The sequence below is a fragment of the Schistosoma mansoni genome (genome assembly GCF_000237925.1).
Source record: "Schistosoma mansoni, WGS project CABG00000000 data, chromosome 1 unplaced supercontig 0071, strain Puerto Rico, whole genome shotgun sequence".
Taxonomy (NCBI): Eukaryota; Metazoa; Platyhelminthes; class Trematoda; order Strigeidida; family Schistosomatidae; genus Schistosoma; species Schistosoma mansoni.
The window spans coordinates 212,182-229,630 of record NW_017385989.1 but is presented as its reverse complement, the minus strand read 5'-3'; the positions used below and the strand labels follow the sequence as shown (position 1 = coordinate 229,630).

General features: G+C 40.7%; 2 protein-coding genes across 2 annotated transcripts in view; both read right to left on the bottom strand.

Moving 5' to 3' along the window:
• The window catches only part of Smp_136670 (hypothetical protein), a gene marked incomplete at both ends in the record, with an annotated part of 58,832 nt that extends 58,044 nt beyond the window's left edge, over positions 1-788 (bottom strand). Inside the window, 5 exons of the mRNA XM_018791802.1 lie at positions 127-213; positions 245-303; positions 337-452; positions 485-672; positions 706-788. Of these exons, the coding sequence (XP_018645028.1) occupies positions 127-213; positions 245-303; positions 337-452; positions 485-672; positions 706-788 (533 nt within the window). The remainder of the gene's footprint in view (positions 1-126; positions 214-244; positions 304-336; positions 453-484; positions 673-705) is intronic.
• A 12,490-nt stretch (positions 789-13,278) lies between these two features.
• Smp_026790 (hypothetical protein) lies at positions 13,279-14,143 on the bottom strand (the record flags this gene model as incomplete). Its single annotated transcript, XM_018791801.1, has 6 exons — positions 13,279-13,347; positions 13,426-13,455; positions 13,501-13,637; positions 13,667-13,794; positions 13,835-13,921; positions 13,963-14,143. The coding sequence occupies 4 exons, from the start codon at positions 14,141-14,143 to the stop codon at positions 13,629-13,631; spliced, it is 405 nt and encodes a 134-aa protein (XP_018645027.1). The 3' UTR covers positions 13,279-13,347; positions 13,426-13,455; positions 13,501-13,628.
• Between the last annotated feature and the right edge of the window lie 3,306 nt (positions 14,144-17,449).

Sequence of the window (17,449 nt, the reverse complement as noted above, 5' to 3'; positions counted from 1 at the left end):
GTGCTAACAAAAAATTTTTGAAAAAAAATTACCAGAAGCTACTTATCAACTACTCTTGATTAGAAGAGCCAAAATTATAATTAGTTACAGAAAAACAAGCTTACTTGAAAATACTGTGAAACTTACCCAGCTTTAACGTAACCATGAAGAAAATGGGAAAACGTATGAGAGCTAGGAATGAACCCAGACTCCTTTAGCGATCGCAAGTGTGATCTGGGGCATGAATGAAAGATATTTGTCTTACTTTGCCTGCTTAATATCTCCAGCAACACAACTTTGACGAATGAAAACTCCGAAAACGCGCTGTTAGGTAAGAAGGAGAGCAATGAAATATACCTCGCTAGGACTCATGTTCGCCTTCTCAAGACAAACCAAAACATCGTTCGCATTAAAGATCATTCCTAAATTGATTCTCACTTCTAAGTATTTCTCTACTAAAGCAATATCACCAACTAAAAACATTAAAACAGTGAAAACGTTCTACTTTCAAGGATCTCATCCCAGATACTGAGTACTGCTGGTTCGAATTCTTCTAATTTGATAGCAACTGCTTCTACCTTGTAATTTTGCAAGAAGTATTTGATTTCATAAACATTTGATGGGTATTTTGTAGGGCTACGACATCTTTCGGGATCACATCCAGATACTAAATCTGACAGTAACCTTTGATAACTTCATCATTAACCAAATAACTGTTCACAATACCTGGGCGAAATTCCGCAACTCGGCAATCGCCGTCTTATTACGGAACGTAAGTGACGCACTAATATTATCCCACTACGCAGCATTTTACATGTGAACACAAAGTGAGCAACGCTTCAGTGGAATCGTCCGCTGAAGGAGGCTACTGAACACTTGAAGGTCAAACGGTCGTGAAACGATTGATGCGTCACCTCGACAATTCGTAAGAATTGGCAGAAGCGGTCAAGGCAAGACTGTTTAATTACAGCCTTTGATTCCAGTCAAGAATTGAAGACATGGGTTTTCACACGTTGTCGAAGATTTTGGATGTCGTTACTTATCAGCTATTAACAGCACTTTTTCCGTCACACATCAATTTTCGTAATATTTGTGCTTGTTACATAGCGTTTATAGCAGTCTATTAGTGGCCCAACGTATTTAAAAATTGAGCAAAACTTAACTGGTGCATCATTACTATTGGTACGGGAAAAGCAAAATTTGATGCAAAGAAATCAGTTTACAAGTTGGATATATAGTTAAGTCAAGAATACTACTACAAAGAACTTACTTTAAAAAACAGTTCCTGTTACATTTCCACGTCTAGGGTAGTGAAATTGCGTTATTATGGAAGATATGTGTGTTATATATCTTCCATCGACTGCATGTGATGAACTATACCGTTTATATTACGTAATTGTTCGTACGTAATTGTAACGCGCTTTTCGAACGGGAAGTTTAGTCCTAACGTGATTTACATTTCTCAAACTTTTGCTGTGTTCTTACGCAACAAAAGTACCATTTCCAATCTAAAGAATCTATTCTGAGCTATACGTTCGGTAGATTACTTCTTTTTTTGTGTTTCACTCAAATTAATAGTTAACTGTGGTCTTGCCTCAGCTCACTATCGGTTTTTTTTTATAGTTTTCACGTAAAGGCTAGCTTTAGCTTATCGTTAACTGTTTTTATACATTTTGCCAGTTTTTGTTTACTGTGTGTTTTTTTAACGGTCCTAAATTTACTGCTTGTATTTTTAAGACAGTCTAAATCACTAGCCATGAAAAATTCATGCAAAAGGCCTGGTTGCCGTTTTGCCGTTACATCTGGCATGCAATGTGACAACTGCAAAGGTTGGTTCCACGAGGCATGTACAGATCTAACAGCAGCAGCCTATAGCAGACTCAGCAAGTCTGATCGTAGGTGGGTATGTGTTACCTGCAACACCGATACGGTAGTTATGTTGGGTACTATCATTACTTTACTGACAGGTCTGAGAGATAAGTTGTCTAAGAATTCGGTAAATGATAGCATCATGACGGGTAACAAAGCTGGAACGCATAGGGCAAATAAGAAAAAGGATACTGACAGGTCGGTTATCGACGGTGCTGTTAACAGCACGAGTGACGATGTGCTGAAACTCAGCACCATCTTAACATCGACTGTCATCGACTCCCTCAGTAAACTTGGGTCCCCCAGGGAACGGTCCTTGAATGAGACAGTGGTTCCCAAAAATCCTGTAGGTGGTTGGACTCACGTTAACAGGAGTAATAAAGCCCAAGCGTCTCCGCCGAAACTGAACGTCCCAAGTATCGTGCGGAAATCAATTGATACTTTGGCTGCACAGTCTACCCCCAAGACTATCCGCCTGGTCATCACTGAGCCCAGGGATCGAAAACGCGCCTCGACATCCAAACAACAAGATACCAAACCTAGACGCCCTGGGAAACCTGGGGAATCAATTGCGGTTCGTGACGACTCTGTCATAATCATGAACCTTATTGACAACCCCGACCTTCCTCTCAGTTTGCAGGACAAAAACGATAGGATGCTCTGAGGAGAATTAAACAAGAGGCTTGAACTCCCTAGAATAGAGCCTTTGACCGTCACACGGCTCACTCGGGGGAAGGACTCTAACCACCTAAACCACCTGAGGCTTCGTGTTACACTTAAGAACGCCTCCGACGTAGAGGACGTCCTGCTAGCCAGTCACTTACTGAAGTCCGATGGGAACGTAAGAATACTGCCCGACATACCGTATTCTGAACGAAATCTCATCCGGAACATCCCTAAGGAATCTCGCGAGGCGTTTTTCCGTGGACGAAATATCATTGTGCAAGGTGTGCTGGAAAATATGGACCCAACTCAAGCAAACTCTGATATTCGGGAATGGAAATTCATCAAGCATTCCTTAAAACTCAAGAACATATTGACCCAACAGGTAATGCGACTAGCCAAGAGAGACGGAGACTCTAGGCCCCGGCTGTTGAAGATAACCTTCCCCTCCTCCCACATGGCGGCTGCAAATCTGGAAGCATTTCGTGCCAATAGACGTCGGTTGCCAACTGGCATCCATATGCATCCGGATAGGCCACACGACAGCAGGATCAAGCACAAGGGAAAGCTGGAGCTGACAATTCCACTCGTGGACTGTCTTGATCATAAAAAAAACGTGTAAAGGACAGGGACTACCAACTCGGTAAACATCGTATAGGTAGGCTACCTGTCCACTCACACACGGCTCATATAGACAAACAGGAGGAAGCTCACGCGTTCCAAATTGAAAGCATAAACTGCCTATACACGAACGCCGCGAGCTTGCCAAACAAAATGGATGAGCTACGTGAACTTAGCAACGCTAATGATGCCCATCTGATAGGAATATCCGAAACTTGGATAACGTCTCAGTTTACGGACCAGGAATTAGCAATAACTGGGATGTCTTTATTTCGCAACGACAGAAAAACAGGAATGGGGGGTGGGGTAGCACTATACATACGGTCATGCCTGGATGCGCACCAACTTCACAACCAAGAGTTTCACAATCTTGATGAGTCAGTATGGTGCTCAGTAAGATTGTCTACCACCTCGAGGTGTCTAGTTGGGGTCATTTACAGGAAGCCCACTGCCGACATCGAGTATGACAAACGTCTGCTGGAAGGATTAACTCGCTCTACGCGTCTCAGATTCTCTCATATTCTGATTCTAGGGGACTTCAATCTCCCTAGAATCAACTTCGTGGAACATACATACATTGGTGGTGCCAACTCTACTGAAGCTCTGTTCTTCAACCTTATCGGCGACCTGGGATTATTCGAAAATGTGAAGTCGGCAACCCGTTGGAGAAACAGTCAGATGCCGTCGCGCTTAGACTGGGTATTCACAAATGAAGAATTCCTAGTTGACGACCTCTCAATCCTGGCTCCCCTGGGGAAAAGTGATCACGCCGTCTTATCATTCAGCTTTGTCAGCAAAACGGAGCTACGATATCCTACTAGCAACAAGCGCTGGAACTTCAAACGGTTGAATGTGTTAGCTTTACAGGACTATCTACAACAGGTGGATTGGGATGTTCACCCTCAAATTGAAGTGGATGCTCATTGGGATTTTTTACTGCACACGATCTTATGTGCTACTAAGCATTCGGTTCCTCAAATGGTCCCAAAAAGCTACAAGCAACCTCTAATCATCAAGAACCGCACTCGTCGTTTGCTAAGCCACAAAAGGCACTGTTGGGCTGAATATAAACGAACTGATAACAACGGCGCGTACAGGCAATACAAACATATAAGGAACATATGCACAAAGGCAATAAGAGAAGACAGGCTTCAGTTCCAGACCAAGCCTATCGATAGATTCGTCTCCAATCCGAAAAGCTTGTTCAGTTATGCAGCTTCTCTTCGACAAGGCAAAACTGGAGTTTCCCAACTGCTTGGTCCTAATGGCCCGACCAATAACGACAGTGATGCCGCTAACCTTTTGGCTGAACAATACTCCCGGACATTCCAGCTGACCCACATCAACCATACTGACGAAAGCTTCACCTGCACATGTACAGGACTTTCCGAAGTGGACCTGAGTGCTGACCTGGTGCTCCGTAAACTGCAGCACCTAAGAAAAGACACTTCTCCTGGTCCGGACATGGTTCATTCCGCTGCATTGAGGGAAGCAGCTTCAATCCTGGCGACACCACTTAGCGTGATGTTTGCACACTCGCTAAGCAGAGGCAAACTACCGGAAATATGGAAGCTGGCCCACATCACACCAATTTTCAAAGGAGGTCGACGCAGTGAACCCTCAAGCTACAGACCAGTGGCCCTTCTCTCCATACCTTCAAAAATTATGGAATTCCTAGTATTCGACGGCATACTAGAATACTTATCATCCTCAAAGTTCTTCTCGTCTCAACAGCATGGTTTCAGAAAAGGTCATTCTTGTATAACCAACCTGCTGACTGCGGTGGATAGATGGACAACCATCCTTGATCGCAAGGGGAAGGTTGACGTCATCTACCTGGACTTCTCAAAAGCTTTTGATAGGGTCAACCATGCATGTCTTATCAAGAAGCTTGGACGATTGGGTATAAAACCCCCTTTGATTGATTGGCTCTCTTCATATTTAGAAAACCGACACTTTAAGGTCAGGGTTAACTTCACTCTCTCTCAGGCTATGGAATGTCCTAGTAGGGTCCCCCAGGGTTCAATACTAGGACCTCTTCTCTTCTTGATTTATATTAACGATCTTCCTCAACAAGTTTCATCTGATTTATTGCTTTTTGCTGATGATGTGAAACTTTGGAGAGAGACACGTACTCACAATGATATACTAGTTCTGCAGGAGGATCTGACTCGACTTCAAAGTTGGGCAGACGACAACGGACTTACCTTCAACACTTCAAAGTGCAAGGTAGTCCATCTGAGACATGTTGCAGACTATAGTTATAACTTAGGTAACTCCCCTCTAGAAGTTTCCCAAGTTGAAAAAGATTTAGGAGTGTTGGTACCCTACGACCTGAAATCGTATGCGAACTGTAACAAAAACGCCTCTCAAGCAAACCTTGCACTGGTAACATTGAAGCGCATTTTTGGCCAGTTTGACGGTAGAACCTTCCACATAATCTTCAACAGTTTTATTAGTCCCCACTTAGAGTACGGAAACATAGTATTTCCTCCCTCCCTCCAAAAGGATAAGGTCACTCTGGAACGTATACAACGTCGAGCCACGAAATCACTTCGGGGACTCAAATTTAAACCTTATGAAGAGCGCCTCCAATCACTTAACCTTTACCCGTTAGAGTACAGGCGTCTTAGAGGTGATCTTCTTATGACTTATAGTATCCTTAATACTTCTGGTCATCCCCCTAAACATCTTCTTAAGCTTAGTCATAACAATAACCTCAGAGGTAACACCCAGAAATTGGAGACCCTACATAGCAGAACAGACTGCAGACACAACTTCTACTCCGTTAGAGTTGTCAAGTGCTGGAATTCGCTGCCGACTGAGCTAGTCCAAGCGACCTCCCAGGAGTCCTTTAAGAGAAAACTTGACTTATTCTTAAGGACTAAGGATAACATATTATTATGATTTACCAAATTCTTTTTTTCCCTCTATTATCGTTCATATACCTAGGTTCTTGCCTGGAGGTATTGGTGATCCACTGCTACCAGACACGGAAGCCCGTTAAGCGAAAGCTTCTTCTATTCCGTCTTCAACCATTTGAACCATTTGAACCATTTGAGTTTACCAGTAAGAGTTCATCTTCTTATGCATGCCAGTAACATGACAGCAAGGACACCGGCATGTCACAATTCATACACGACCCAAGGTACAGCTACTCTCAATTCTTGCTGCTTCCAGACAAACAGGACAGGACGCCATCGACCAAAATTTACCCAAAACGCACAAAAGTTTCTCCGAAATAGGGAGATTGAGAAGTTACAAAGCAACAATCGGTCTAATTTGTGCGCTACAAGATATAGTAGGCTAAATCAATGTTCTTCTCAATGATTTTGTGGTTTATCATCATATACGGTGTTATCCACTCCGACTGAAGGCACTCGGTCATGCATCCCTACCAGATAACGTTTCAGACCCTCAGACCCTTACTGATTGTAACAGAAGTCATCGGCTCTTCAAACTGACTACAAATTGATCAGTAGCTTCGCACAACGAAGTCACAACTTGTCTTCACGGTTATACTTCTGCACTTAAAATTGGTCTGTTAAATAAAGATATAACTAGAATTCGACACTTACGAACAGTTGTCAACGACACTTACTGAATTTCTACTCCAAACCGATGGCAGTACAAACATCGTTATCGATTGATAATACACTTATCATACTATCATTGTGACATCACTACTCTTGCGACGAACTTAACGTCTCTCATCTGAAGAACTCAATAACTTGTCAAAACTATCCATTCCAACGCGACTTGATAGAACTTTAAAATGCAATGTTTTTTTCTATTATTTCTATGGTTGATCGCCTAACATTCAACCAACGTCCTAGTTACGTGTTATTACTCGTTGTTTCCCGATCAGTTTCTGCCGCCTCCTTTCCATTTGTCTTACAACTCGACAATATCCGGAGGATTCACAGTGATCGTCTGGCAACCTCTGGCGCGCGACTATTCCCAACATGTTTGGTACCGATTCAAATGGCCGTGGAGTCTGATTCAAGCAAAAATATCAGCTCATTAAATCCATATAAAAGCATAAAAGTCACTCCTGACCTAACGCCGTGTCAACGTCGTATCAGAAGATGGAAAGAAATAGAATTGTATGATAGAGTTATAGTAAAAAACCAGCTAAAGACAGTATGCAACACAGTGAATGGTATAAGGCGCATGGACAACAAGCATGATATCATACCACAAACGGCAGATCCATCCTCAGATCTAGATGAGTCTGCGGATCAGAAATCTTTGGATAAGATACGGTTCCCAAATTTCACCAAAAAGCGTAACGGCATCTCTGATCCCGGCTGTTTGCTCAGTAAAGTACCAAAATGTGAGCCGTGTAACGAAACACATCCAACTAAACATATTCATTTAAAAATTGGTCCCCCAAAAGATACTCTACAAGACGAACCGAATGCACCTAAGTTAATCTCACAGAGTCAACGAAACCCTTTAGCTCTGACAAAAAAGATTGAGGAGACAAAATCCACAATACGGAATAGGGAAACACGTAAGATGGAGACCAACTGTTCTGTGGGTATCCCAACAACAGTAAATAGGTTCTACCCTCTGATATCATGTAACTTGCCATCAACACCTCGCACAAAGGGGAGTATGCTTGAGCATCACAAACCTTCTTACACGCACACTCACAAAAACTATCAAAATACTGATCACTCCACTCACCCTCTAAAACCTAAAGCCATTAATAAGCATGGTAATTACAGGTTCCTCACCCCACACCCTAGGTACATTCCCCAGGATCACAATTGTAAATACTCTCACAATGAGAACTTTCCACACCCCTCAGTACCAACCCATAACATCAAAACGGCCCCCATGTATAACAACAGTCGTAACCACTTCCAGCTACGTGAAGCAGACCCCCTTATGCTCACACTAGCGTAAATAGCCACAACAGAGGCTACGAGCCTAACCATCAAAACTATTCTGCAAATAACAGTACAGTCTACAGTCAACCTATACCAGATTTTTTGGGATGAGGCCCCTAAGTGGCACCCCTGTTGAAGCATATAGCCCAAGTCATTTCGAACCACGCGCGGAACATAAACTCGCTTCCCCCGTACAGTTCGCATCAGAAAGTACTTCCACCCTTCCCTCCTGGGTAAACTCTCCAAGCAACTTCACTAGCTCATTTGATACATCCCGCAGTAACTCTAGCTATCAAAATACAGAGCTATTGAAAAACATTCAATCCCTCACCCCAAACCCGCGAGGGTCATGACATCTTTAATCGATATACTTTCACTCATTTTTAACTTAGTAAGCCATTTGTTTAATATGTGTCTTATCAACGCTAGGTCGATCTGCAACAAAAAGACTGATTTAGCTCTGTTTGTTTCCATATATCAACCATCACTTTTAATGATATATGAAGCATGGACTAACAGTAATATTTCCGATCTAAGTATATCTCTTGATGACTATCTCCTATATAGAAGCAATAGATTGAATGGACGAGGCGGAGGATGCCGTATTTACGCTCACTCTAGCTTAAACTCACTATTATGTCATATGCCTGAACTAAACAGACTGAAGGACTCGGTGTGAATTGTTTCAAAGCCATCAAATACCATTACCTTACTGTTCGGCTGTGTCTACCGATAACCTAACGCGTCAATAGGTGAAATAGCAGTATTATCAGAGGTATTCACACTAGCATCATCCCTCCCATTCACAGGCAAGCTCGTTTGTGGTGACTTCAACATGCCTAAAATTCCCTGGTTTCCAGTCAGGGCTCCGAGATGTTACGAATCATTTATCGAAAGTCTAGAACTAGGACAGTGGACTCAGTATGTCAGTAGCCCTACCGGACATCAAAATATCTTGGACTTAGTCTTTAACGTTGGCCTCACCCTCAATACTGTGTATATTGGAAAAAGTTTCCAGATAGTGATCATAACATTGTCGTATGTGGTCCTAATATAAAAATCACCACCGGTAGACGTAAAAAGGTAACCCTTCGTAGAAACTATCACAAGGTAGATTGGAATAATTTTCACAATTACCTAAGAAGCACTGACTGGGGAACATTCTTTACTGCAAACAATACCGACACACTAACCAATATATTTTACCACAACATCGAAAGTATCATGAACAAAATCGCACCTTTAGAGTACTGGAGACCTAAGTTTTCTAAAGATCTGTTTATACCGGTCGGTACACGAAGACGTCTGCAGAGACATTGTACTCGCTTCCACAACTCTAATGACTTCTCCTCTTTAGTAACGATGACAGAAATACTTGTCCGGACAGACGCAATAAGTACGCAAAAAGCAATCGAACAGGAAAAACGTGCTGTCGAACTTAGTAATAACTCCTCAGCACTCACCACACTCTTTCAAAATAAACTTAAACGTTCTAAGTCGAGAGGAAACATATTTATTAAAGACAAACAAGTATATGAAGATCCTAAACTTGTTACGGAACTATTTAATGAACACTTTTGTTCCTCATTAACTGATGAAAAACCACTTAATGATTCAGAACTTATCACAGCATCTGCCTGTGAGATTACTAACGTAGACTTCAATGTACAGAATATCTCTAAGGCAATTAGTACACTGAAACACTCCTACACTGATGGACCAGATGGTATTCCGGCTAGCATGCTAAAACGTGGAGGCGATGATATGTGTGTTTTATTACTCAAACTACTTGCGATATCGCTCTCTACAGCGCATTACCCTACTGCCTGGAAAACTACACACATCATTCCCAAAATTAAAACAGGACCTGAAGCAAATGTTGAAAATTACCGACCCATAAACATAACTTCAGTGGTGTCTAGAGTGATGGAGAAAGTAGTTAAGGCGGCGTTAGTCCAACATGTAATTACTAATAATCTCATCTCGGTCTCCCAACATGGATTTCTTAGGCCCAGATCATGTGATACATGCCTAGTGGACTACATGAATGATATAACTCTGAAACGAGACAATGGACTCCTTGTATCAGTCATATTTTTAGACTTTAAGAAAGCTTTTGATAAGGTTCTACACAAACGGCTACTAGCCAAACTACGGTCCTTCGGAATCAACAACCCAGTTAATTCACGGTTTGTTTCGTTCTCAAAGGGACGTAAACAAATGGTAAAGTACAACGACTGTCTCTCATTACCTAGACCAATAACTAGTGGCGTCATCCAGGGAAGTGTATTGGGACCAAATTTTGTTTCCCATGTATATAAGCGATATATATACCATCATAAAATCTAGGAAACCATACTTATATGCTGATGATCTCAAAATAGTATGTTTATATTTTTTGTGATTACTTTGCACTCCTTCAAGTACAGCGTATATCTGGTGCAGGACACTGATGTCATTTGACATATAGTACGTCCTTCTTAGTTTTCGCAGCTCAGACTTAGTCTTTTGTCTAGTGAAGATTCGGTGGTAGTATTGAATATTTCTAATGTATTTAAGAGGTTATCACTGGTAAAGAAACTGTTCCAGTCAGAATGCTTTACTAGAAATCGAAAGTTTTCGCAGTCAGCGTTTGCATAATCTCTGCATATTGCAAACGCGTATTTAGTGTCTTTAATTTGTTGCACTTGGCAAGAATCTGAAGGGTGCAGATGACTATCTTATGATCGCTGTTGTAAAACATTTTGCCAACCACCATTGATATTGGTGTGACATTGTGACATAATATGAAGTCAAGAATGTTGTAATTTCGTGTTGGCAAGTGTACATACTGCTCCCAACCGCGTATATCTGAGGACCTAAATATGCCCTCATAGCACAATCGACTAGAATGTGTCTTCCAGTTGATGGTTGGAAGGTTGAAATCACCAAAAACAATTTTGCAGGCGAAGTCAAGCGGGGCAGCCTTGTCAAGTGACTCAATTTTAATGGTGTCAGTTGAATCTGCATTTGATCGTATGTATGGTTTAGAAGGGCTCAGTGCTGAGGAACAGTCTTTACTCCACCACATGCAGTAACAGGTGTAACAAATTAAGTGAACAGAACACAGGTGCGTCACTACCAATGCTAACTTTTTCTAATAAGTTTGTATACAATGCGTTTCACTCCTCATGAGAACCAACATCTTATCTAATAATAATAATAATAATAATTTATTCTCAAATAACATTGTTACATGAGGCATGCCGGTTTACAGGCAAGATCAAATTGTTAAAGAAGTTACAATTTTCACTGTTGAAAATTACTCAGCTGGGTTGATATTTCATAAGATATGAATGTAAATGGATTTCATAAGGGACATGTCAATATCAATAGGACCTCTTCTCTTCTTGATTTATATTAACGATCTTCCTCAACAAGTTTCATCTGATTTATTGCTTTTTGCTGATGATGTGAAACTTTGGAGAGAGATACGTACTCACAATGATATACTAGTTCTGCAGGAGGATCTGACTCGACTTCAAAGTTGGGCAGACGACAACGGACTTACCTTCAACACTTCAAAGTGCAAGGTAGTCCATCTGAGACATGTTGCAGACTATAGTTATAACTTAGGTAACTCCCCTCTAGAAGTTTCCCAAGTTGAAAAAGATTTAGGAGTGTTGGTACCCTACGACCTGAAATCGTATGCGAACTGTAACAAAAACGCCTCTCAAGCAAACCTTGCACTGGTAACATTGAAGCGCATTTTTGGCCAGTTTGACGGTAGAACCTTCCACATAATCTTCAACAGTTTTATTAGTCCCCACTTAGAGTACGGAAACATAGTATTTCCTCCCTCCCTCCAAAAGGATAAGGTCACTCTGGAACGTATACAACGTCGAGCCACGAAATCACTTCGGGGACTCAAATTTAAACCTTATGAAGAGCGCCTCCAATCACTTAACCTTTACCCGTTAGAGTACAGGCGTCTTAGAGGTGATCTTCTTATGACTTATAGTATCCTTAATACTTCTGGTCATCCCCCTAAACATCTTCTTAAGCTTAGTCATAACAATAACCTCAGAGGTAACACCCAGAAATTGGAGACCCTACATAGCAGAACAGACTGCAGACACAACTTCTACTCCGTTAGAGTTGTCAAGTGCTGGAATTCGCTGCCGACTGAGCTAGTCCAAGCGACCTCCCAGGAGTCCTTTAAGAGAAAACTTGACTTATTCTTAAGGACTAAGGATAACATATTATTATGATTTACCAAATTCTTTTTTTCCCTCTATTATCGTTCATATACCTAGGTTCTTGCCTGGAGGTATTGGTGATCCACTGCTACCAGACACGGAAGCCCGTTAAGCGAAAGCTTCTTCTATTCCGTCTTCAACCATTTGAACCATTTGAATATCACACTTGGCGCACTTTATGGAGGTAGCGTTGCAACATACAACTGATGGTCGAGAATAGATACATGCGAAGTTGGGGGCTTTTAGAAGTTTCGAACTTATATCCCTCCAGAATATCGGAAGCATTAATAACGGTGTAGGATGAAGTCACCCGTGCCATTTCTGTTTCCGGTGGAGTATCTGCAGGAGGCTGAAAAAGGTCCCAAACAACCAATAAAGGGGAAATAAAGGCGAACAAAGGGGAAATAAAGCGGAATGTGCACTGGAAAATAAGTCGTAAATAAAGGGGAAATGCGCCAAAATGTCTGCTTTTTCGCCTGTCCGGGGGAAATAAAGCGTAATTTCCCCTTTCTGTCGCTCTGTTTTTCAAATGTCGCTAAATTACCGATTTCTCCCCTAAATATCCGACGAATAACCGACTCCTCCCCTAAATATCCGACGAACAGCCGACTTCTCCCCTAAATATCCGACGAATAGCCGACTCCTCCCCTAAATATCCGACGAATAGCCGACTTCTCCCCTAAATATCCGACGAATAGCCGACTTTTCCCCTAAATATCCGACGAATAGCCGACTTTTCCCCCAAATATCGGACGAATTTCCGACTTATACCTTCAACATCCGCTACATTCACTGCTTTACCACTACATACACACTAATGCATTTACCGCAACCGCCTCCTGTGTTCGCTTTCATTCCTACAACACAGCACACGAATTATGTAAAGTACGTAAAATATGGTATAATTTGCAAATTTTTATTGAAAACAAAAAGTTCTTCAATGTACAAAGTAATGAGCAGTTGGCAGATGGTACAGTATCAAGGCTCCATATGTAATTGTCACGGACCAGGCATTTCACGTATTCTTGATTTCCACCAAGCCTGTTGGACTATGGAAAGTCAAACAATTCTTGTGAATTCTAAAATGTGATAAATAAAAACGTTATTGAATCTAGGAAACTTGTTTTGCACAAGAAGGTACTTGAAGCTGGACTTACGGTTATATCCTTGATTACGAAAGACTGTTCCTATAGATAATGCAAAAACAGTAATCACTTTAAAGCCGTACATACGTGTTCTTTGTTACGTCGATGACGCTTCTGGACTTTGTCTCTCATGTCGTGGAAATAACTTTGCGTAGCCATGTCATAGAGTTTCGCAAGGTCTTTCTCGTTGATAGGTGACGACAGGAAACGATTAGTCAGTGCACCTGAAGTTTAAAAACCTTATATATCTTACTTCATTCAAAACCCTATCTGCATCCCGGATACTCAGATAGGTGGATGTCATTAAATGCATTAGTATCCTGTTAATCTTCTCTTTGCGACTCAAAGGCTTTTGACAGGGCAAATCGACGGTAGAACATTCTATAATAAATTTATTAGCGTATGAACTTCAAACACGTACCATTATCTTCCAGAAGCCTTTCATTGGTACAGCTTGTGGAAGGTAATACAGTTGAAGGAATCTCATGACAATTATTTTCTCTGTCAACTGACATAGTTTATACATATATAGTTGCTAAAGTCAGTTACCTGTAGTTGTGCTTTCATTAGCAAAGTTACTAAACGAAAGCAAGTCATGTCTCCTCAGAAAATCGTTACGTAATTTATTCCAACGTCTGTTAAAAGTAGTTCTATGACATCCGAGGACTCTTGACAAGTTCACGGTTGCCCTACGTCTACGAGCTCTATCACTGAATTCGCATAAACTCATGTTATTAGACTAACAACATAAACAGTTAGAAGGAACTAAAAACACAGAGCACGTCACTCACTTGCATCGTGTAAATAATTTGTGATGGCGGCCAACCATGTCGGAACACCTTAGCTAAACAACAGAGAAAGTAAGTACAAACGCATCACATACAAAAGCCTGTGTCCGTATTTTATTGCATGAGTAATAATGATGAAATTCATAAATTGAATGTAATAATTCGTTATTTTTGACATACTCAGCAAAATGTTGTTCCTTATTGCGGTTCATTCAAATGTTATACGTTACGACAAATTGTCTACAAATATCCCCCAAATATACGACGTAAGGGGGAAAAAGCGACTTTTCCCCTAAATAACCGACGTGCAGGCGAAAAAGCGACATTTCCCCTTTATTTACGCTTTCGTCCGCTTTATTTCCCCTTTGTTCGCCTTTATTTCCCCTTTATTGGTTGTTTGGGTTCAAAGTGGTATTTTGCATGAATAATTTCGCATCAATACTGTTGGTTCGTGACATCCCACTTGACATAAGGAGCCGTAATTTAGTATGTTCTGCCCCACAGACACGGGTGGATTGAAGTTATCTCCCCACCATCCTGTTTGCTGATCAGTAACGCCACCCTCCCTCCTTTCATGATGTTAGGCTCTCTTACGTTTGTGGTCGGTATGAATATTGCTTTTATAAAGGACCATATTTGGAATACACTGTCTCTACAAGTTCCATGTTACAAGCAAATCAGATGGTAATAGCATTTGTATTATGGGTTAGATATCCATTTAATATATCGTACTACTATGAATATAACTAATGGTAAAGGTTAGAAGAGACAAGTCAGATTATATGTGGTTAAGAGATGGTAAGGGCTAATAGCAGACCAGAGGATATGATAGTAAATATTGTAAAATTTTCAGGGTAAGAAAAAATAAAACATTGAACAACTCACAAGAATTGAGGACGTATGAGCTTCTTTTGATCGGCCTTAGTTGGTCAACATCCATAAGATTAGTGAGTTATCTGTCTACTTGTAATAAGAAAAATAAAAGGACATGACACTTAGGAAGAATAATTTGGATTTATCCATTAGAGAGATTCGGAAACTGAAAATGAGGGTTAGGAGCGGAAGGCCATGGTTAAAAATCAATAAATAGTGGGGAAGGATAAAGCATGTTTTCTTTAGTTTGGCTATATTCATACTAACGACAATGGAGTTCGTTATATTCTTGTTCCGTCTAGATATTGGGCGGTCCATAATAAAGTGCCTCATTGGTAGGCGGGAGTTCAAGGAATAGTTGGTGAAGTCCTTTAGAGTTTAGTAACAGGGTTATTAGCCTTTTAAATCTGGTAAAGGTGTCACAGTTACGGATAGGTATTGGCAACCTGTTCCACAATAAACTATATCGAACTGTAAAAAACTTACAACGCATTTGTTTTTGGTGTTTTTCGGTAAATAGTGTATATGCATTGTTTCTTAGTCTATAGGCTGGGTCATTGATCATAGTTGGACAGGAGGTTAGGAATGACAGTCCATTTATTGCTTTCTAGAAAAATATCAGATTGTTCCTTAACCTACGGTGCCATAAAGGTTCTAAAGAGAGGTGCTTACATCTACTTGTGTAATCAAGAGTGGTGTCACTTCCTAGCAGCTGGCGTGTAAAACGTCTTTGAACATCTTCTACTCTTATTTTGTCAGTGGTATTCATATTAGAGAAGATAAAAGAGCAGTATTCTAAGGAAGGTCGTACACATATTTTGTAGAGGGTAAGCTTGGCATCTGTCGTGAAGAAATTTTTTGTTATGAAGCCAATTAGACGTCTGGCTTTAGAAATAATAAAGGAGGCGTGTGCTTTAAAGTTTAGGTTTCCTGTGTAATTTATTCCTAGATCGTGTACTGAATTAAGTGTCTGGACTTTACTTTTATTTAAGTAAAGTTGGGGTTCATAGGGGTGCTTTCCAAAGTGCATGATCCCGCATTTGTGGAGGTTAAATGGTAATTGCCACTTTTCGCTCCAGATAGTTAGGTTATTGAGATCATCTTGAATCAGGCGTACACTTTCACTTAGAACCTCAGGCTTATAGCTGTATACTATTTTGAGATCATCAGCATATAAGTATGGTTTCCTAGATTTTATGATGTTACATATATCGTTTATATACATGAGAAACAAAAGTGGGCCTAATACACTTCCCTGGATGATGCCACTAGTTATTGGTCTAGGTAATGAGAGACAGTCGTTGTACTTTACCATTTGTTTACGTCCCTTTGAGAACGAAACAAACCGTGAATTAACTGGGTTGTTGATTCCGAAGGACCGTAGTTTGGCTAGTAGCCGTTTGTGTAGAACCTTATCAAAAGCTTTCTTAAAGTCTAAAAATATGACTGATACAAGGAGTCCATTGTCTCGTTTCAGAGTTATATCATTCATGTAGTCCACTAGGCATGTATCACATGATCTGGGCCTAAGAAATCCATGTTGGGAGACCGAGATGAGATTATTAGTAATTACATGTTGGACTAACGCCGCCTTAACTACTTTCTCCATCACTCTAGACACCACTGAAGTTATGTTTATGGGTCGGTAATTTTCAACATTTGCTTCAGGTCCTGTTTTAATTTTGGGAATGATGTGTGTAGTTTTCCAGGCAGTAGGGTAATGCGCTGTAGAGAGCGATATCGCAAGTAGTTTGAGTAATAAAACACACATATCATCGCCTCCACGTTTTAGCATGCTAGCCGGAATACCATCTGGTCCATCAGTGTAGGAGTGTTTCAGTGTACTAATTGCCTTAGAGATATTCTGTACATTGAAGTCTACGTTAGTAATCTCACAGGCAGATGCTGTGATAAGTTCTGAATCATTAAGTGGTTTTTCATCAGTTAATGAGGAACAAAAGTGTTCATTAAATAGTTCCGTAACAAGTTTAGGATCTTCATATACTTGTTTGTCTTTAATAAATATGTTTCCTCTCGACTTAGAACGTTTAAGTTTATTTTGAAAGAGTGTGGTGAGTGCTGAGGAGTTATTACTAAGTTCGACAGCACGTTTTTCCTGTTCGATTGCTTTTTGCGTACTTATTGCGTCTGTCCGGACAAGTATTTCTGTCATCGTTACTAAAGAGGAGAAGTCATTAGAGTTGTGGAAGCGAGTACAATGTCTCTGCAGACGTCTTCGTGTACCGACCGGTATAAACAGATCTTTAGAAAACTTAGGTCTCCAGTACTCTAAAGGTGCGATTTTGTTCATGATACTTTCGATGTTGTGGTAAAATATATTGGTTAGTGTGTCGGTATTGTTTGCAGTAAAGAAT